The 22917-nt window shown below is 40.9% G+C and overlaps 1 protein-coding gene across 2 annotated transcripts in view; it reads left to right on the top strand.

The window, feature by feature from the left end:
• MBOAT1 (membrane bound O-acyltransferase domain containing 1) overlaps nt 1–16903 on the top strand; it is a 56366-nt gene extending 39463 nt beyond the window's left edge. For both annotated transcript variants that reach the window (XM_027654183.1, XM_027654182.1), the window contains 7 exons: nt 2476–2659; nt 4396–4588; nt 7676–7779; nt 10507–10571; nt 11916–12048; nt 13195–13346; nt 15051–16903. In XM_027654183.1, coding sequence (XP_027509984.1) covers nt 2476–2659; nt 4396–4588; nt 7676–7779; nt 10507–10571; nt 11916–12048; nt 13195–13346; nt 15051–15183 — 964 coding nt within the window. In that variant the 3' untranslated portion in view covers nt 15184–16903. The remainder of the gene's footprint in view (nt 1–2475; nt 2660–4395; nt 4589–7675; nt 7780–10506; nt 10572–11915; nt 12049–13194; nt 13347–15050) is intronic.
• The last annotated feature ends 6014 nt before the right edge of the window (nt 16904–22917 follow it).

Here is a 22917-nt window from a genome sequence, read left to right as displayed (position 1 = left end):
TCTTTTCTATTGCAATGTTAGGAACAACTTCGTGTCTTGGCCATGAAAATGTTCCCTGCTTCTATCCAGTCCATGATATGCCAAAAGTCCTATGTGCTTTTTCTATTTGCTTGAGTATGTGTTTTTGTAATGCTGCTGTTATTGCCCACCTTACACAAACATAACTTCTCTCCTATATTCCTTATTTCTTCAATCCAGGGCTTCAGTCCAATACCTGTGCTGGTCAGTAAAGCACTGAAATACTTGGCAATGTCTTATTGACTTAAATACATACTCCACATGCAACAAAACTAGTCTTTGCTGAATTAACTCTTTTAAATTCAGGCTAAGACTCTACTATATGGACTTTTTGGCTGTTATCTTCATCCGATCTATGATATGTTATTTTTCTAAGTAGAATACTCCTGCCCTGTCAGCAAACCACTGCATAGTAAAAATTCATTTTGGTTTGACTCTGAAACTTCAAGTATTGCTTTCCTTTGCCATCATTTTCGAATGCTAGAATTTTATTTTTTCTGTCTCCCTCCATAATGTTAATACTCCTGGTTCTTCACGTTATGTGACCAGTCTTCTCATTTTTCAGAGAGCATGCTGATCATCTCTTTTGAATGCTTTTTTTTCTAGTTTGTCTCTCAATACAAGTACAGGATGCAAGTCAGTTTGTTGGGTTTTTTTTAAGAATCTGTGTTACAGAATTAGCCTTACAACCGTAACTGCTTTTCAACCATGAAGTGTTTGTTTAAGGCCAAGGAAATTGTTTCCTTCATTTCCAAGGCAGAAGATTCAGCCATCAGAAAGTCTACCTATGAGCTTCAAAAAGTAGGAGGATAATTTCTTGAAAAGCAAAAATCCTGTAGGTAGTCTTGTATAGCTTTGTGTCTATTTTTAAGGCTCACAGCATAATGTTTAATGCACTGGGCCCTTGTGACCATATGATTAATTCTAGTCAAATTCTTACCAAACAGGCTTTTTTTTTTTCCTTTTACAGTAGATGAGCTCATAACTGAAGAGTTTTAAATCCCCTTTGGTAATACAGCCTTTTGTCTTCCCTCTTGTTCTTGGTCTGGTTTTGTTTCTCACTCATCCTCTCTACATTCCTTCATGCATTGCTCATGTCTCCCCACCCAACCATGTGCAATATCTAAGTTGAAACTAATGACTTTATTTTTAATCTTACTGTAGACCTCAGAAGCTCAAATCATGGACCTGATTTTGTAGAACAGAAAGATGATACTTACACCAAATTGTTTGCTGCATCTTTCTGTGGAATGCTTTCACCAGAGAACATACTGTTCAGGCACTAACATCTACAATAACCAGTAGGGTGAATGCAGAAAATCCTGGCTAATCTAACTGTTTATTCAAACTAATTCCACTTCAGAATAGAAGTAGGCAACAGAAAATGTTTAACTGTTGCTTAGTTTTTCTGCTAGAAATTTGTTTTAGTCTGAAAGAATTTTAAATGGGTTTTGGTTTATGCTTGTCCATCTGTGCCTTGAACAGGATAGCCCTGAAACACTGTACTCAAGTTTGTGCTCTCATCTCAGGGCTCCATGTTGACTTGAATGGTGACTATTATCAACTTTTGTGGAGAGCACTCAGTGCACTTTATTGATGTTGGCATTTTTTTACCACATTAAAAAACTGAGCCCCTGTGCATCTTATTTTTCCTGTAGCAAGGACAGTGAATCTTCTTCATTTTACATAAAATGTAAAATTCCAGAAGGAACTAGTGGGATATGCACGTGCAAAATGAAAAAAATGAACATGATGGACTTTCTTTGACTTTCATCTTCAACTGTCTTTTAATTTATGTGGTTTTTTTCCCCTTAGTTCCTTTTCCTGTTCATGATGCAATATAGGCAATTACTTCCTTTATTTGCACAGTAGGAGAGAGTCTCTTCATTGTCTTCCTCTGTGTCTTACATGACACTTCCCATTTTTCAAAAGGCTGGACTGAAGGGTCAGTGAGAGCCTCTCTCAGGATTGAGAGCCCTGGTCTTAAAAGCTCCCTGCCCTGTGATTTGTATAACAAGGCACTATAGTCCCTGACGTACTGGACAGATGTCCAAAATTAATTACCAACTTCTCACTCCTGGTACTGGTGGCCTGGTCAAAATGCACAAGCCAGTTTGTTTGAAAGTGGATATTTAAATTTATTACTGTTTTAAACTAAAATCTTTGTAAGATTACAACTTCTCAAATCCTTAACGTTAGTTCACCTGTAGCTTAAGCACTTCCATGTTACTTTTGTTCTGACTGCCATCTGCCAGACATCACCAGAATATAAGGGAGACTGTGTTTCATCTTCCCCAAACAGATCTAGTAAGCTTTCAGCTGGGGTGAGGATGATAGGAGAGAGGTGGGGAAATGAGGCAGAGCATGCAAACAAAAATTGGTGAAAGCCTTTGCTGTGTTTTACCTTGTGTTTTTTTGTTTTGTTTTGTTTTCTTGTGTGTGGCTGATTTTTCACAGGTCAAGACCTTCTTTACTGGAGTATTTAAGTTATCTCCTCAATTTTATGAGCATCATAGCTGGGCCTTGCAGCAATTACAAGGATTATATCGCCTTCATTGAAGGGAGGCATGTGCACATGAAACTGTTAGAAGTGAACTGGAAGCAGAAGGGTTATGACAGGCTTCCTGATCCTTCTCCAACTGTAAGTTTTAAAATGACGAAGATTTATTGCAGAGGGTAGGAGAGTACAGCTTTGTACATGATTCTCATAATTAAAAACTAAGAATAAGAAACAGTTTTGGATTATCTTCCCAGTAAATGTTACACTGTTTTTTTTCTATGCGTGGCTGCTCTTTTTATCACAAGGTCAGGGGTGAAGGGAACTAGTGAATTCCCCAAATGGGTTTGGCTTGCCGAACGAGTCACTGGTTAATGTGCACTCTCCTTTGTGAAGCAGTGGGAATGGTCTGAAGGTTCTGACAATGACAAGTTGCAGTTAAGCTCCAGACAGAAGAGGAAACATCAGGAAAAAAGTAAAATTTCCCCTGTAGTGCAGGAGATGTTAGAAATATATGATTCATGGCTTATCAGAAGCTGTAGCCTGTCCAGGTGCTTGTTTCAAGAGAATCTCACACTTTAATATGACTCAGAGGTAAGTTTCTCACATACAATTAGCATTAATTTTATTTTATATTTTTTTAATATTACTTAAGACCTTCTTATAAAATGGCCTTCTGGTGCAGCAGGATAACACAGGAAGACCAGGTTTCTCTCTCTTATCTTAAGGTGACACTGAACATGTAGCTTTTTGAGTGTGCGCAGAATGTTTCCTCTGAGGTTGAGTATGAGCTTATGCATTGATGATTCCTGTTGCACACAGTTGTCTTTCTACTGGCTCTAGAGGTGTCACTTCTGATTTACATTAGTCTGACTGAGGTCAGAATAAGGCCTGTATTGCATAAGATGTAAATCAGCAGAGAATATTATAATCTTCATTAAAAAATAATTTCACAATAATTTATTCCAGAATGTGGACAATATATAAAAAGAGTACTTTGGATCAAAAACCGCATTGTTGTTTCAATAGTATATTGCATTTTTATTAGTCTTTTCAGAACATGAGTCAATTTTTACATGGTACCCAAGTGTCAGATTTACTTTTTAATTATGACTGTATCTAGAAGGGTTTACTCATTATGTGTGTTTGATTCTGAGATTAGCAGCCTGGTGCTAATAACACCAAGGTTGTGGGCTTGATCCCTGTATGGGCCATTCACTTGAGAGTTGGGCTCAGTGATCCCCGTGCCTCCCTTCCAGCTGAGAATATTCTGTGATTCTGTGAAAACAAGCTTCAAACTACTGACATGATTGTCAATAGTAGTATATAGGAAGGTAGGTAGCTGTAATAGAAAACACTGTGGCAGAGCAGATACCCTGTACCATGGGTACAAGTGTGCTGTACAACACATACACTTTTTGGACAAGTGATTTTTAACAAGACCTCTGGCTGGTAACTGGGCAGTAAGACCTACTCCTATACTGAATATCAGTGCTTTTGGCTTTGAGGAGGAACCCAGTCTTCAGTTCCAGGAGATGATAGTACATATAGAGAGGATTTCTGCTTTCCATTGTAGGGTTTTGTTTGTTTTCTTTCTCATTTTAGGACCTCCACTGACTAGTGTAGGAGTCTTTCTTGAAGTTCATCACCAGTCACAACTGACTTGTGACTGATTGTCCTTTGTACATATCTATAGGTAGTTCAGTAAACCAAATGAAACTAAAACCTTGACTCTGGCCTTTTCTTCATCACCTCTTCTGAATTAGTCAGTATCAACTTTGTAATTTCTAACTTTATTGTTTTTGTATGTCATGAACACTGCCTTGTTTTCCCCTTAATCAAATGTTTCTAATGAATGTTTCATTGTTTTGTCTTTTTAGGGAGCAGTGATGTACAAGCTTTGTATCACACTAGTATCTCTCATTTTATTCCTGACGCTTACCAAGAACTTTCCTATGACATATATTATTGATAACGAATTTCTTGATAAAACACCCTTCTTGTCAAGACTTGGTTACCTGTATGTTGTAACACAGGCAGCAAAACCAAAGTATTATTTTGCATGGACGTTGGGTAAGTGTGGCTACATCATGTATTTTTGTGTGTAACAAATAAGTTCATAAATGGGAGAGAGGTGAAACATTGCGGATGGGGACAGAATAAAATGGTCTCTAGACCTGTAGTTCACTTGAGAGAGGTACTTGTGTTCCTTAGGCAGTGAACCCTGGTGAAGTGGGGAGATGTCAAAAGTTTTGAAAAAACATGTGTAAAATCTATTCCAGCTTGTCTGTGAAGATTCCCTGTGTCTGGAGCCAAATCTATTTTTCAGCTTCTTTACAGTAGAGTCAATGTAATGATTTCCTCTCACTTAAAACTTTGTTAATATATCAAATTAATTATTACAGGAAATCCTCCTCTTAACATTGATTTTTATGCTTTACTCATAGCTTTTCACTTATATCAATGGGGTTGAGAGGTTAAAATTTGTCATGCTGGCTCAGGCTTTGCATGTTACAGTGCAAGCAGACCCCTCTCTTTCTTTAGGGCCCTATTTAGCACATGTCTCTATTAGAAAGCTGTGGTGCATGTTGTGGGGCTGAAGTTAGGCTGTGCCTCTAGGGCACTGTGGGGTCCTGTATGCACCTTGGCTTTGAGCAGTCCAGAGAAAGGACTGGAGAACCATGGGGCACAAAGGAGAGGTGTTGGGAAGGACCCAAAAATCTCTGCAAGGAAAAGGAGAAGTAAGACAGCTCATTAGAAAGAGAAGCAAATTTATTTTAGGAACCAGCTGACTGGTGGTCAAAATAATCTTTTTGCATTCTACCTTCTTTCTTTTAGAAGTCACGTTTCACATCTGTGTGAGGAGTCAGATCCTTTAGGCCAGGCTGAAAATCTACTGATTTTTTTGCTGGTATTACAAGACACTGTGTGTAGGGGAGATCCTAAAAGCCTAGCCAGCAATGCATATACCTGAAGCTGAGAAGGATGTCACTGAGATGGGATAGAAATAGTCAGGGAGATTCATTGGGAGACTGTGATTAAACTGCTGGGAATAAAACTGTCAGATCGAGGGAAGGCAGCCAGGATTGGCGTGTGTGGGATGGGAAAGGCTTTAAGATTAAGAATGGCTTGCTCACAAACTTATTTTTGTGGGATCCAATGTCAAATTGTTGCCTCCATTTTTTCCAGCATTATAGTTAACTCAAAGTCCATTATTGAACTTGGATTTGTGATATGACTAAGCCATAGAGGCTGTAGAAATATCTTACAAATGAGGGGGGGGGGGCGGGTGGAAAGCATGCATTGCATACTGGAGGGTGAGGCCTCTGTTATTCATACTGCAAATCCAGGCAGCAGAACAGCAGACACTTTATCCTTTTGCAGTTTTGCTCCTGGTGGTGTGGCCCAGGGCATTACAAAAGTGCCTGCTGAAATGGGCTGATAAATGCTTCCTGTCCTCAGAAAAGGACAGGCACGCTATTGTGTGAGAGCTGCGCTGCTGAATTCCTCCAGATCCACGGAAAGAAAATTCAGCTTCTTGCTGCATTAGCGATAATCATGGGAACGTGGCTGCAAATCTAACTCTGAGCTGTCAAACCACTTCAGATCTGAGTGCCTGCACCCAAGGAGTGGTGAAAGCCATACACCAGAGCTGTTCAAGTCAGCAGGGAGACAAACCTCTGCTGAGCTTTGTGGAGATTGGGGTTTTGTGAGCAATTTGAGTGTGGACAATTGTCATCTTTCTGTGCTTCACACCTCGCTCTGCAGACAGCAGCTTGGGAAGCAAGAGACTGAGGGGTCTTCTATTATAACTGCTGATCCTATGATTTCTGATTTCTTGTTTTTGGCAAATAAACACTAAATGGTTGGTCCCTGCAACCCTTAGGGCAAGAAGGAGCAAATGCAGGAGTTCCCCTGCTCTGGGGTGACTGTTACATGCAGCTCCAGCCTCTGAGTTTGGGCAGGATCCTATGGGCCAACTTCATGCAGGGTTGTTGTTTGTCGTTCGTTTGGGTTTTTTTGAACAGGGAGATAATTAAAAACACAGAGGCCTTTCTTTCCATCAATAAAATCTGGCTCATTTAGTAGAGTGGAAAATAAAATGGAAAGTTTCAGGTTAGACAAGGCTGCTTGTTTATTTATTTGTTGTTAGTCATGTTGCTTTTAGTTAGATTCTCTCCCTAGTTTTGTGCATTAGGGCTTCTCCATGAGCTTGTGCCTGTACTCATAGCATTTACAAAGCAAAATCAATTTTCTTTATTGGAAAAGAAATACTGACCTTTTTAAAGCATAACCAGGCTTTTATTTTGTAAAGGATCTAGAAGGAAAAACCTTACCTGTATTTGCACTTCACTTTTTCTTCCAATGATCCTCAGTTTTGGCTGCAACTAGTGATTCAGAGGTGATAATGAATCCTCCTTTCTGTTTTCTTAGTCCTTCAAGAAGGTATTTCTAGCAGGGGCACACTGAAAGTAGAATCTTGAGATCCAGTGATGAGGTGACTTCCAGGCAAGTCTGAGGGGGGAGATAGTTGACCAGCACCCTGGGCAAGAGCAAGAGTGTAGCAATGTGTAATGCCTGCTGTTATCCAAGCTTTTACCTGTGCTTAAAGTAGCTGAGTCTGTAACTGAAGTTACTCAATATTGGATTTGTAGAGATGGTGAGACTCCTTAGTGAGGCACTGAGCAGCAGGATTAGCAAAAGGCTTTGTCTGTGGAAGTCTGAATGCCAGTCTTAACTAGAACAATCATTTTGGAAATCTTAATAGAAATGGTAAGCATGTCTTTGAGACATTACAGCTTTTCAGAATTCTGGAAAATGCTGTGACATCCAGTTGCCCTTTTGAAGAAAATATTCATTTTATGGCCACACTTGTATATCTATCTCAGGTGAATAATAAAGGCAAAATAATAGGAAAAGTGATTTCTATTCATTGTTATTTCTTTCGCCTAAGGGGTAGCTAGTCTTTTCTCTTCAGGAAATGACTCTTATGTAGCCTGATTGTAGTGCCCCTTTGCAAAGAAAAAGCTTTTCTTGGAAAGAGAGGTTGCTAATTGCTACAAAGCTGGTTTGAATGTGTGTTTAGTGTCATACTGACTTGTAAGAAAATATGGCTTTTCCAGCAGTCTGATTTTGACCTGTTTTGCTTTGACATTGCAGCAGATGCAGTCAACAATGCAGCTGGTTATGGATTCAGTGGAGTTGATGAGAGAGGCACTTTCCGCTGGGACCTGTTGTCCAATTTGAATATCTGGAACATTGAGGTGAGATAAAGGAGTGGCTGCATTGGCATAATTGTAGAGAAAAGGGCATGATAATGGGGAGAGGCTTTGTTGAAAGAAAAATAAGTCCATGCCACCAGACTGCTCCTCTTTTGCGTGAAGAGGTTTTGTATTTTATCTGTTGGGCAGAAAAAAGCATCTGTCTCACAGGCTTCCTCATGGTCTGTATTCAGGTTGTATTTCTAAATATTTTCCTGAATGCGAATAAATAATTACATCAGATATTTAATAAATGAGCAGTCAAGTGCTGTAGATTGTGGCTGAGCTCAGTGGGTCAGTAAATTGCTCACAGCTATGATTCTTCACCATCTGTGAAATGTCTGTTTATTTACTTCTAACACTTTCACTTTTGTAGCCTAGTTGAGATAAGTGGTGGTAGTGAAAGAGGCACAAGCAGTCATTGCACAAACACTTGGAAGGACTGGAGTGCCTCTTATAAATGGAGAAAAGCAAGGGTAGGAGGCATAACAGGTACAAATCAAGCAACCTGAATTGGAACTGACAGAGCCACATAGAGCTTAGATGGCTACTGGTCTAGAGCACCATCCAGCAAGCCACACTGTTTCTCAAAACATCTGTCACACATTTCTTGTGACTGCGGTGTACTTTTAAAATCCATTAGTCTTTTGTAAGCTATTTATGCTTGTATCTCTAATGCAAAAGGTGGCCAATTGTTTGCCCTGAAAAATATTTTGTGAATGCCAGTGAGATAGGGAAATATTTATGTGTCTGAGACTGCTTTCTAAAGGCTTCTTTTTTAGAAATAGGAGGAGCTTCCCTCTGTAATTCTGTAGTTATGATTTTAAACATAATCATGGAGGAAAATAAGTTGAATGCTTTATTGCAGAATGATCTGTGATTAAGTAAACATGCTGTAATAGCTCTGCTCAAAAATGAAAGAGCTCCTGTAATTCTTCATTGAAGATGCCAAAATTGGAAGTATCATGATACACTCCCTCTTTTTCAACATTCTTTCTTTTTTTTTTTTAATATTAATTAATGCTCAGTGTACATCTCTCCTTGAGCAGTACAGAATACAGAGCCCAGAAATGCTTTACGCTCCTCAATGACAGCAGGTGCCACTCTGAGATCTTGAATAAATATCTGATTCAGTCTTCAACAGGAGATGATTCCTGCTTTGGTGAGCTGAGGAAACTTTTGTTTGAAGTAGGAAAGTGAAGAGCCAGCAATGCTCTTTAGTCGAGCCAAATTAAGGAAACAGGAGCTTTTGCTCCTCTCTAGCCAGTGAACTGTAGGCCTCTCAAAACTTACTTCCTTTATTGGTCTCATGGACAACAGAGATCAGATATTGTTTCCAAGAGCATAAAGCAGAGTGCTCTCTGATCTGATCATGTGTGCAATGAGAAAAAAAGGAGCTAGAGAGACCATGACTTCAGGTAAGCCTTGAACCATCACTTTATGTGCCAACAGCAATGCTGGAAATTGAAGTGTGATTGTGCAGTATGTACAGGTGTAGTCTGTATGTTCAGCACATGTAAAATTGCTTAAGAGTTGGGAACTTGAGTGCTAAATGGGACTATCTGATCTGTAGTAAGATAAGCACATGGCAGGAGTGGTACAAGCATTAAAACGTGGACAGGGGCTAAACACATGTTGGGGACATGAAAGCCTTGGCAACATGCTTGTTTTGACAGCCAGTGACTATTTTCATTCTTGGTAATGTAACTGGGGAAATTAAAGGAGGCCAAAAGAGAGTGACAATATTAGTTGGATGAGAAACTGTATTTTTCTTGGCTTCTCTTGGTGCAGTAAGGCAATTAAAATGTGGCAGTGCTGCACTGGGAATTGCTAATCATTTTAACTCTAAATTCAGGGGATGAATTGCTAGCCTTGGGATTCTTTGTGGAAGTGCAAAGATATCTGCATATTCCCTTTGGAAATCATTGCCCTTAAGACATCTTTTCAGTGTGCACTTGCCTGCAGCTGATATGGTAAAATAATGCAGTGTCACTGAATCATGACCCTGCTCGGTGAGGGGGCCCTTGAAGGTTTTTGTCAGCAGGCATGGAACCAAGGCAGGGAGCAGGGATGGAGAACCACTAGATGTGAATTTGATCAGGATTAGGGAACTGATGCTGAACAACGGAGTCCAGCAGTCTCCTAAAGCTGGGGGAACTCAGAGGAAGTATGGGTGGTTCTCTCAGGACCCTGGAGTCTTCTCTGGTTTCTCAAGCTTGGCAGTGCACTGACAGCTGGCTTCTAAATTTAGTCCTAAAATTTTTTATCCATGTTTTTCAGTCTCCCCCCCTTCCTTCTCCAAATAATAATGCATTTCTTTTGATTTTTTTAACACATTGTTTTAATTGTACTCTAGGGAAGTCCAGACTGCATAATTGGGTGGCAAGGTATCTCTTCCAAAAATGAAGCTGTTTATGAACTGAAGGGAAGACCAACCATATAAAACAAGAAAGCTTTTCAGATTTGCCATTATTTGAAAAATAACCAAACATTGTATTTAATTTTATGTAACAAAGTGAGACTTTAGAGCAAGTGCCAAGTTGGCGGTGAGCCATCAACCTAGTTAATGTCCCTCCCAAATCATATTAATGTAATGATGGATTGTGGCACGGTCTTCACAAAAGTTAGCAGCTAGAATTAATATTTTCCGTGTACCTCCTCATGAATTTAAAATGCAAGTAGTATTTTACAGGCTTCAGTGCTAACATTTCACATGAACTTCTTTCTTAGACTGCAACAAGTTTTAAAATGTACATTGAAAACTGGAACATTCAGACAGCTGCCTGGCTAAAACGGTAAGAGTAATCAAACAGTAACATGCATGTGAGACCCAAAACCACTACATGGCTTGGAAAAACGCTGACTGGTGGATCTCATAAATGTATAGACTCTTGTTCTTTCTTTGTTTCGGTGTCTTAAACAGTTGGTGGTATACAAGGGTATTTGGTGCTGTAAAGTTTTATTGCTGCAAATGTAAAATGTTCATATTTTATATATGAGCAGTGAAGGAATAAATGAATTGTTTGAATCCCTCATAATAGGAAGTAATAGCATTTTCTTGTTTCCCTCCATTATTCTTCCTGTACTGTTTTGCTTTACTGTGCTACGTTTCCCATGCAGAGGTGAGCCTTGCTGCGTCACTGGGATCCAGTTCAGTAAGAAGTGGAGAGAAGTCAAAATCTTCAAAGTCCAGTTGTAGTCTGGTTTGGAGTTACCAGAAGATGCTTGCCAAGGAGTCCTTGTTTAGGATATGGCACTGAGATGACTTGATTTTAGCCTCTGACTGTTAAAGCACATGTTATAAATACTAGTACAAGTACAAATTTTGTAGATTGGGCTATGTCTTGTTATTCATTACACTTTGTGGCATGATTAAAGCTCAGTGTACAGTCAGCATGGTGTCTGAAATGCAGGCATAGATTTTTTGTAGCTATCATAACTATAATGATGTTAAATACATACATCTTAAAAGACAATGTCTACTATTTTTCATTATTCAAATTATGTTCCTGATAAGAAAAGCATTTATCTTGACTCGTTTCTTTGGAACACAGTGTTTCAGTTAAACTTTGGATAGCCAATTAGACCTGCTGTTGTGTTCTTAACTGTTATTCTTCACTTGCATCTTAGGAATAAGATTTTCAGGCTGCTAAAGTTAGCAGGAATCCCCTGTTTTGCAATAGCTTGCGGCACTCCCTGTTGTTCCCAGCATCTGCCAGATAACTGTGCCTAAAAATATCTCTGTTCACCACTGAAGGGTGGGGTCACATCTCTTTGTCTTTCAACTTGCTCTTGATCTGTCGTCAGAGTTTTGAAGGGTAGTGTGTGATTCCAGATAGTGATGTAAAGGTGAATGAAGTCTTGCCTGTCCTTTATTCCATTATTTACTTAAATGCTTTGAGCGCCAGGAATGAGTACAGGCACTCTTTGGATATTCAGTGCAAAAAAGCATGCTTCCTCATTCCATCTAAAGCTACATTTAAATGAAGGGAGAGTACCTCGTGCCCTAGTCTGTAACAGAGGCAAGATAAGACCATTAAGGAAACAGATTAAGACCTAAGAAACAGAGAAGTATTTGAAATGCAGTCTCCATTGTTCAGTTATATTCAGCCTCTTCTCTTTTGTTTTCATTTTTGCAGTGTCTGCTATGACAGAGCTCCCTGGTACCCTACGGCTTTAACATTTATCCTGTCGGCCCTGTGGCATGGTATCTATCCTGGATATTATTTTACGTTTCTCACTGGAATCCTTATCACACTTGCAGCCAGAGCAGTATGTACCTTTCATTGTTCTCTTCTAAGGCCAGTGCTAGATACTATCCAGTTGCCAACTGCACCATCACATGGTCAAGCAGCTTGTCCCTGATGTGAGCCCTCTTGCGTGTCTTTGCAGGCTTGATGTTCATTGAAACTTTGTTCTGTATTGATGCTAATTGCCAAGTACCCCCAGCAGTTAGAACCAGCACTGATTCTGCACGTGATGCACTGCTGTCCCTGGCTGTCAGAGGAAATGTTGTCCGAGGATATACAGTTAGTAGAGCCACCAACTATGTCCATGCAGTCAAATTAGCTCGGAATTCAAGATCATGTTGGATTGCAGAGTTTTGCTGGGTCATGTTGCCTATATGCTGGTGTGTAATTGGCTCTGGGCCCAGTCTTACACAAGAAGCTGCTATGGGCTGAGCATTAACCCAAACTTGAACAATTTATGTGGATTCAATTGATGCAGTAAACTGGTCAGAACAGGTTTCATGTCTCACTGTTGATAAATTTATCACTGCTGATCTTTCAGGCTGAACCAGCCAGTTGCGCAGGGCTAGGAAGCACCACTGTTGTCTTTTAGAGTTTGACTATGGATAAATAGTCAGGTCGATTTGAAAGGTGAATAAAACTAGTAATCAGTATTAACCACTATGGCTAAAGGAGGTTGCTGAACACGCTCTCTTAACGTGTACTTTGCCTCTCATTTATGAGGATTTAATAAATGTGAAACTAACCCAAAATCTCTATGGAACAGCACATACTTGCAGGTATAAACACTTATTTGTCTATTTAAAGTAACTTTGTTTTACTGTTGATAACCAGTAATAAATGAAAACAAGGAGGGAGGAAGATCACATCATAACAGCTCCCCTCCCCAAAGATACTGTGCCAGACACCCATAATGAGAGTCTGCTTCTGTGATTATGAGAGAGGAAATTGGGGGCCACTTCTCTGTTTGCCACTGACTGTGGGATCTTGGATATGCCAGTCAATACACTTCTGTGTTCCTACTCAGTGCTTTCTAATGGGTGTATAAACCTTTCTGTGATACTAATGCTGATGGTAAGTGGAGAGTTATGTACTGCAATGTGTCCACGTGGCTTTGCCTAAGAAATGGATGTATATAATTTTCTGTTTACTTTTCCCTAATCTGCAGATAAGAAACAATTGCAGACATTACTTCCTCTCATCAGTGCCTCTTAAGATAGCCTACGACATTGTTACCTGGGTTGTCACTCAACTGGCTGTGTGCTATACTGTTGCACCGTTTGTTATGCTGGCTGTTGAGCCCACAATAAAGTTTTACAAGTAAGTTTTCTCCTCTTGACTGTTGTTCTCCACACCGGCATAGACTTTCGTTAAATAACCCAAACTGCACTGAAAGACAGTTGGCATTTCATCAAATTTGAAAGGAGTTCAAACAGGATGCTTCCTAATGTATAAGGTGACATAGTGAGGTAATCATAATGCCAAGGCAGAGCACTTTGCTTGTACTTCTCTGTGTCCTAATGCGACTTTTCATACACTCAGTTCCCATTTTCAAAACACCTGAGTCTCAGCCATTAGCCATAGCCAAGGCTGAAGAGGTTAAAAATGATGTGAGTTGGCAGTAGGAAGGACTTGTTGAGCAAAGACCAGGTTTCCAGCTGCTAAATGGGTACAACAAGAGATGTGATCGATCGGGAGATATGGAGGGTTCTGGCAGCCCATTACTTTTGAAATGAGTATGCTTTTGTTTATTAAAGTATGCTTCTTTTCTTAGGAAATGAGTACTTCCCTAGGTTCCTTAAAATAAGAAAACACTGCTGTTGCAGAGTATATCAAATGTACTCAAAACCAAATTGAAATAGGGAAATTGAGAAAATAATTGGAAAAAGGAGACTGGAGTACATTGCTTTGCTTTTCTTTCATTCTACAGTGAACTCTCAACATAGAGTAACAGGTTTTGGTTCAGAAGACAATTTCCTCCTCTAACATAAAAGACACGAAACTGGTAGTCAAGATAGACTGCTGCCAGTCTGTTTGGAGGGGTTTGAATTTCGACATTTTCTATTCCTGTTTCTTAAAACATTTGATTTCAACACAGAAAACTTAACATATAAAAATTACTCCAAATATTTCTTAGTTTCATTTCTTAATATTTTTTGCCCTGGTGATTTTGAGCATAGTTAACATTTAAACTTAGAGACTGTTAAGCAAGGAAATTACACTTCTTTGGACTAGGGCATGAATTTTTTGATCACTGCTCACCTAGCACTGGTCTTAAGCACCTTACAAGGATATTAAGAACTGTGGTAAGGAGCATAAATGAGACCATGGAAAGATGCATTTCTGTGGTTAAGAGCTGGACTGTACTGCTCCCAAATGTCATCCTTACCAAGCTACCAGAGCCTCACATATTTGGTTTAAGTATTTTTTATTTCTCTTCAATCTTGTGTATACTGAATTATTTGAAATAAAAATATTTGATGTTTAGTAAGATACCAAATAAAGATATCTCTGAGTAGTTACCTTCAAAAACACAAGCCTTCTGTAAACATCATTACCTGACCTTCCCCAGTTAAAACTTGAGTGCTTTGATTTATTTCAGACGTCAGGACTTTGAATGAATTTTTTTCTTTCTGTCACTTTTAAATTTTTTTTAAGCATGAAGGATATTTCTTCAGAACATGGCCTTGTATACTGTAGCATTAAAAGAGAGATGGGCTGAATAAGTCTAGGGTTGAATTAGATGGGTTTATCTGAGCTGTCAGACTTTGGATTCCAAAGTTTGCTGATTGTTTCCTTGCCTTGTTAACATTCACAGCAACGTTTTCATCCATGCCAGCAGATATCAAATGTGGATCTGTGTGAAATGTGTGACTGTGTGAAATTCAAGGGTGTATTTTTGTGCTTTCTAGGTTTCATACATTCTGTATTCATCCCTTAGCACTTAATTCTGCTTACTGATATTGCACAATTCATGTTATTGCCAACAAAAATATAATATTCTCCTTCTGCTTTTGTTCCCAGGTCTGTGTATTTTCACATGCACATTCTAAGCATCCTGGTGTTGCTCCTGTTACCAATCAGACCTCAAACCCACTCCCTAAGAAGGGCTCAGAACCAGGCCATGATGAACTCTGTTAAAAGCAAAGACAAATGATGCCTCCAAAGAAAATTACCAGCATTGTGTAACCGAACTGTCGTATTGTAAACAAACGAAGACGAAAAATGGGTGGCATGAGGGTTGAAGTGCAAGACAAGTGGCATTTCTGTTGGCTATCTTAAAATCTTACTGGAGAGGGCAGAGAAGAGCCTGAATGACTGTATTTCAATTTATTCCAGTTAGTGGAGATTTTACAGGCAACGTTTACAGGCTCATGGGGCATTTTGATTTTTATAATAAATATTTTTATGAAATGTTTTTATATATTTAAACTTTTTCACAGAGAGGCATTTTTTTCTCTTTTACAGAAATACATAATTATTAATCAACAAATAATCCTGTGATTAGAGAGAGGGACAGAAAGCAACTAGTAAAGAGTTAGGCCAGCTGCCTGATAGCCTGGTGCTGTGGGCAGCTGGGAGGGGAAACTTTTCATCTCTTGGTAATGGAGAGAGATGGTGCAAGTAGAAGACTACAGACATGGGGTTGCTCAAGGTGCTGGCACTGACTTCTGCCCCAGCAGGGGGAGGGGGGAATGGGGCTTTCCCCAGCAATCCCCAGAACAGGGACTGCAGCCTGAGCTCGGCAGCAAGGGTACTTCACATCCTTCAATGTGACACCTGCTGGTAATGAGGGCAAGACAAGTCCCTTGGGAATAGATGTCTGGGAGCACTGATAACTGGCTAAGCCAGAATCTAAAGCCAAGTAAAGGAAAAACAAAGGCAGAAGGGGGAACTCAAGCTAGAGTAAAAGAAGGGACATACACCCTATGGTGTGCAGAGTTGTGCTTCTCTAATGATGCAGCTGGAGCTCATTGCTACATCAGCCTTAATTTGCAGTTTTAGAGTGATGCAGCACTTCCTTTTTGGTATCAAAATAAGTGAGGAACCATGCAGGGTTAGTATTTTAAAGCTTGCAGTTGTGGGTTAAATCTGAAGAAGCTTTGCAGTGGATCAGACTGTTCTACTGAAAAACATCCCATCTTATGGTGTGGTTACATTCCAGCAGATAACACTAATAAGAAACCTGAGCAGTAATTATCATAGTCATAAGAAATCATTCTCTGAAAAATATTGTGATGTGATATGATAGGATGACCACAAGTGTCAAGACTGAGTCCTTGTATGATCTTGACATCTGACTTAACTGTTGATGCAAGTTTCCCTGCTTGTAAAGTCCTTGACTTATAGGGATGTTTTGAGGCTTAATTTCTCAGAGCTTGTTGTGCATTGAGATAACCTACTGCAAAATACTGTGTCAGTTTTTGTTTTTTTTTTTTTTTTTTCTTAAATCCACTTACCCCAATAAAATAGGCTGGTACTGCACATCAAAATCAACTAAACCATGTTTTTAAATGTTTTCCAGGAATGCTTTTATCAGGATTTTGTAGAAGCAGTTCCCTTGCTAAAGTATTGGTATTGCTTTATGAACATTTAATCAATGTGTGATTGAGCAGAGAATCTGCTATTTACTGCATTCTGATTTTTGTGTCAGATTAAAATTTTACAGAATCCTAATGTTTTGAGAAGAAAAAAATCAGGGAAACCAAAACAAGTTCCAAAATAAGTGATTTTTTTTTTCCTCTGTGGGAAGTTCTTGTCCTATGACCACCTCACAATTTAGAGCATAGTTCATGGAAGAGTTTATTTGGTAATTTATTTTAAAGGGCAAGATGGGATTAAAAGATTGATCTGAATAAACCATTTGCTTTGTGTCACTGCCTGGCGTTATTAATCACAAACATCTAATGTGAAAATGGGTGAGTGGGTGGATGAGATCCCTCACACCTGTGAAGGGAGATGTTCAGGTCTGCTGGATTTTCCAGAGCAGCTGAGTGTTCCATCCAACTCCTGCTGAAATGGAGAAAAGAGGACCACTGTTCATTTTTGTGGCAGCTTTGTCCTTAACTTGGCAAGTCTTTTTTTGGTCCTCGTGTGTGTATTCTCCTTGTGACACCAGCCTCAGTTGCACCTTGGGCATCTAATGTTTCCCTTGAGGTCTAGCTGTGCCATCCCTGTTTCTCGTAGGAGGGAACCAGGGTGCCTCCCCAGGAAGGGATGGGGACTTGGGTGCTGCTAGCTGTGGAATCCTGTGTGCCGAGCCTCTGTTTACCTCCCACAGACTGGAATGAATTGCTGTGAGCTCTGGCAGAGCCAGCATAATGCACAGCAAGGCTGCAGAAGACTTATGTTCCCAGCAGGTTGGCTTCAGCACCTGCTTGGGAAAATAAATACTCAACTTGAAGGTGGTTGCAGGTCTGTGCTTGCTGCTCTGTGCCCTGAGATCTGCCTGCACAGCCCGTGCTCTGGTCTGCGACCCTTCCTGAGCTGTTCAAGAGGCCAGATATTATCAGTGGGGTTTCTTTTCTACAGTTTCACCTAAGTGGAACTTACCATCAACTTCTGTTGTAGTTTCAGCTCCTACAATGTGATGAATTAGTGAGGGCTAATGAGCAAACTCATATTCTCCTGTCACATTGTCTCCTCAGCCTGAACCTCTCCCTAAAACCAAGCACCCTGGGTGACAATGAGAACTGGTCATGTGGATTTAATAGGATGTGTTACATGAATTAAAATTGAAACTGTCTTTTTGAAACCTTGTATTTGCAGGGAAGCTTGCTGGTTGAATTAGTCTTAAAGCTGAAGGGGAAATTATCTTAAATCTTTGCTGTACTGTGTTACTGTGGACTAGGCATCTTACCTAGCCAAATGTGGTGGCCCTGCAAAGCTAATACAGAGTGGATTTTAATAGCTGTAAAACATTACTTTGAAAAGAGGCTGTTAGCTATGGGGCTAACCTGATCAACCCAGTGTACTGAGTCTTTCTGTCCTTTTGTTCTTCTCAGGGAAGAAACTTTGGTTTTATAGAAAGACTGCAAATAGCCACTACTATTTAAAGGACACTTGTGCTAGTAATGTGCATCTACTTTGCACAGGAGAACATAACTCAAAGAGCCAAAGTAGAAATTCAGGTTATACTCTTATAAAAGGGTGATGTCAGGAACTTGAATTCTGGTAATTCTAATTCTAGTGTAATTTGAGAGTGCGCTTCAGGGATTAAAACAGACGATGGTGATTACCAACATGTTACTAGTTTCTAGTTCCTTTCTGGGTTCTTTGTGCTGCAAAAAGCTCAAGAGCTGAAGCTTCTAGAGAGATTCTGAAGACAAAAACAATCTTGGTGGTCTGTAAGGGAGAAATACAGGACTATTAGACAGAAATAAGAAAGGTGGATTGTACTTAATGGACAAAGGTTGATTTTAAATATGCAAACACAATAAAGACTCCGACACCATTACACCCTTGGATTGAAGGCAAATTCTAGCTGCTATTTTTCAGCATATTTTGATTTTTCTAATCTAGAAGTTGAGATGAACTTGGAAGAGAGCAACGAATGAAGAGTAAAACTTCATTTCAACCAAACTATGGGTCTGGTATTTAAAGAAGCAACAGCTCAGCAATTTCCTTAGTGAACTGAATGCACAATGTGCATTTTTACTGTCCTGTAAGCTGTCCCATCCTTAAGTACATTCCTGCATGTCCTCTTGAAGCTTGCCAAGCAATGGAGGCAGCACTGAAGTGGGATACAAGGTGGGCAGATATTTTTCCTCCCTGTTTGGCTGCTCTGTTCTATGTCCATACATTGCACATAGCTGGGATTTTCATATCACTTAAAATGAGATAGGTGTGTGAGAAGGCTGCAGGTTTTTACTCCATTCGTAAGTGTTTGCATAAACCTGCACTTACCTCTCTGCACATGTAAAAGCAGGCTTGGCAAACTAGATCTGGGTCCTTTCATAGAAATACAGGTTGAAATCCCAACACCCAAGGAAGTCTAAGGGTAAAATTCCTGTCACTGAGGTTAGTGACTGATATTTAAAGCCTTTATCTCCTTATCCCTGAACTGAAGACTTTAGAAAAATGATCTACTGGCTGCAGCAGTAAATAAAAACTTGTCCTTAGCATTTAAGAGTGGAATCCCTATAGTCCACCTGCTGTGGACAGAGGAGGAGCATATGTGTCCTCATCCTTGCCCAAGATGAAGTGACATGCATGGTTGCATATATGGAAATATCGAATATCCTTTGAGTACCATTCTCTTTCCTTATGTCATTGAACTGATGTAGTTCAGCTCTCGGGGCCTAGAGACGTTCCACAGCAATACAAAGTGGGAAGCCTTGCCTGACATCTCAGCATGAGCATGAATGCACGGTGTGCGCTTTAAAAACATATTCTTTTGTGTGCCGTCAGCCTGCTGCTTCCTTTCTTCCTAGAGATGACAGCAGTAATATGCTTCAAGGGTTTGGGTTTGTGCTGGTGAGACAGGAAGCGGCAGCGCGTTTGCTCGGATACATTTACGAGTGGTGCCCTCTGTGGGTGAACAAAAGAAGATTCTTGTGTGCTGAGTCAGGGATGCTGCAAAGGCAGAGGGTTTTGCAGCAGCAAAGCCGCCCTAATGACTGGGCAGCCTTGGGTTTCACATCTGCGATAACAAAGGTGTTCTGCTTTGGGGGAGGAGAACGGGAGAAATTAAAACGCCTAGATAGACTGGGAAAAAAAATATTATTATAGAAGGAAATGCTGTTGGCTGGTAGAAAAGATGGTGTTTATATGCCTTAAGAAGCTGGGCTACACTTTTGTTCACCTGGCTCAAATATGGTCTTTGTAAGGGAACCACAGGGTGGGGGAAAATCAGTTCTGAGAAGTGCCCCTTGGGACCTGATTTATTGTCCATCCATAAACCAGCTCGGAAAGTGAGACCCTAAGTTTGCCTGGAGGCTGATCTAATGCAGTGTGGCTCTCTGTGCACCTGAATGAGAGGCTGTGCAGCTGGCCTCTGAATCTCTGGCAGGAACGACTGGCAGCTGATCCAGGAGCATGCCATGCTCACAGTCAGTTTTTCTGATCCCTCTGCCAGATGCTGTACAGGTAAATAATGTGCCCAGCAGTACTGGAAAAAGTGTGGAGCATATCAAGGCTGAACCAGTCACAGTGGGACAGGATGAAGAGAAATGCTGCCACAGCCCAGACATGCTATGCAACACTTGCCTTGTCCAGGGATGGAAACTGGTACCCCTTTTCATCAGAAACATCTTCAGATGGTGACATTGTCACTGCTCTGAGACACTTGGATTTCTCTTTATTCATACTTATTCTTGCCTTTAGGGCTTCTGTATTAGTGCACTGTAGTTTTGCTGTTTAATTGTTTTACTTGTGTTTGAGAAAGATGGTGCTATGTGGCTGTTTTATATCTGATCAGGCTGTTACACAACTAAGGGCAACCTCAAAATAATGTGAGTACTGGAAAAGATAATATGAACACATTCTATTAATTCATTTACCTGACTGTTACTCTGATGTTTTTTTTTTCCCCTAAGTACTCTTAAATGACACTTTCCTGTGTGGAGCAGATGGTGCAGGTTTTCCTTGGACGTGTCTCAGAAAGCATCTTGGACAAAAAACCCCCTATGTTTCTGACATCCAGAGGCTCCTCTGGCTGGCCAGGTGAGTGGCTGCCTGGGACACTTTGAGGTAGCTTGGGGTGCCATGTACTTTCTCCTTCTCCCACCCTGGGAACACGAGTGCGACCCACAGCATGTGTGAGGAAGTGCTGCAGTCCTCAGCGTGCAAACCTGGGTGCAGGGTTCCTTGGATACATGAAATAAGGGACGATTCTTGAACAAACAGTGAACATAAAGATAGATCACTTCAGGCAGCAGACAGCAGAGATAATTGTGTAGGTGGGGACTGGAGGCACAGAGAGATAGTGACAAGTGACCATGAACAGGCAGCTCGTGCCACAAGAAGGAGCTACAGGCAGTTTTCCACAGTGCCAGCCTATGGCTTTGCCTGTCTGCTGCCAGAGACAGTGGAAAGCTTTGTCTGCTGTTTCACAGGGATCTGTGTTAGACCCAGCACCTGCAGGGCTGGACACAGCCCCCAGGTGAATGACTGTCTGCCCTGGCATAACCGTAGGACCTGGGTGGCACTGAGGGAAGGATGGCAGCCCTGAAAGCTGCCCCACTTTCAGGGTGTGCATGATTGCCAGTCCTGGGTGTTTCAGCTCCTGGGCTAGACCCTTCCGTGCTTCCCCCCCACCCCAATGAAATCAAGAGATGCTCTTAAAATATGAAATGTCATCGAGAATCTTTAGTGTCTTTATAGTCGCCTTCTGATCTTGGCACCTCTGAAGCCCGTGCATCCGAGCTGTTCCCAGCTGCCGAGGCTAGAGTGGCATTTAGAAAACACGTCTGTCAATAAAACCTTTCCCACGCGGTGCCCAGATCCCCAATGGGTTTTGAAAATGGTGTAAAGCCACAATGATAGGCATGGGAGCCCTCCTCTCTCCTTCCTGCCTGGAGTTTCAATGCCAAGAGTGGCAGTGGCAGAACTGCCCAGAGGATGGGAAGTGACATTATTGGCGGCTTTCAGAGAGCTGTCTTCTGTGGAGTGGTTTTGTTTGCAGCCAGCCGCATGGTCCCAGCGGCATGCTATGGGCCTGCCTCAATTAGACTTCTTGACTGATGGCCAGTTTAATGAGCCTATGTGCAGAGGGTCATTCAACATGGCAATTATACCTATAAATCTACTTGCAGCAGGGCTTGAATAACCTTTTGCACACAGTTCTCCATAAAATGACTGTCTGATTAATTAACATTAATTTATCCACTGTGTGTAACCAGATGCAGTCTGTATGAAAGCCTCTGCTCTGATGTGCAGGCGCTGTGTGAACTGGGAGGATTTGGGGATGGGAATGTCTCTGATGTTGTTTAAAGACACTCTTTTAGATTTTTTCCCCCCTCTTTCTTCCTCTCTCCCTCTTTCTCTGGTCCCAGTTGATTAACATTCCAGGGCAGCATCATATAACAGGGGGCAAAATTCAATTAATTGAATATGAAATATTTATAACCCTACTCTATGTGTCTATCAGAGAAGGGTCCTTAATAGATCTTCTCATTAGCATGGACTGGTGACTCACTTCTCTGCTTTCACAGTCATTTGGAATTAAAATCCAATTAATCTAATGTCCCTGTGAATATTATTAAACTATTTGAAAAACTGCATAGAAGAGATATGAGGCAGGGGGTGAGGGGCTAAGAGAAGAAGAGGGAATATGTCTTGAGCTCATGAAGATTCATTTCTTCTCTGTTAAACACGTAGTCTGGAAAGACTAATTCCCTGTTTTCTACAAAGTGGATAGCTAATTCTTAATATCAAAAGCCCAAGAATGGAAAAATAACTTGCTTTCTACAAGCAGAACTGTGTCATCTTTGAACAGGCAAAGGTATGCCCTTATGTCCTCCTACCTTTCAGGTTGTGCCTACTTCTTGGGTGCCTGAAGCGATGGAAAGATTTACACAAGGTGTTTAGTCACCATGAGATAATTCTGGAGCCTGTGCCCAGCTCTTCAGCGGTGTTCAGCTGCTGTAAGCCACAGGGCTGACTCTGTGGCCAGAGACCCCAGCTGCCTGCCTTGAGGACCAGAAAGGCACTGTGTATCCTTCCTGACCCTTGCAGAGAATTTTCCTTCCTTTGGGAAGGGGAGTGTGGGGAGAGGCGGGGTGAGACCGAATGGAGCAAAAACAGTCAGGGCATGTAGACCCCTGGGCTGGGGAGCACTCCTAGGCTGCCTTGTACAGACGTAGCCTAGAGGACTATTTAATCGTTAAATATCTCTCTCTCTTCAGTGGAGAGGGCACTGACCTGAAACTCAGCGAGGAGGGATCTTAAC

This window comes from Corapipo altera, unplaced genomic scaffold, assembly GCF_003945725.1.
Source record: "Corapipo altera isolate COAL_440 unplaced genomic scaffold, ASM394572v1 60, whole genome shotgun sequence".
Classification (NCBI taxonomy): Eukaryota; Metazoa; Chordata; class Aves; order Passeriformes; family Pipridae; genus Corapipo; species Corapipo altera.
Note: the sequence above shows the minus strand (reverse complement) of the source record. Positions and strands in the feature narration are given on the sequence as shown.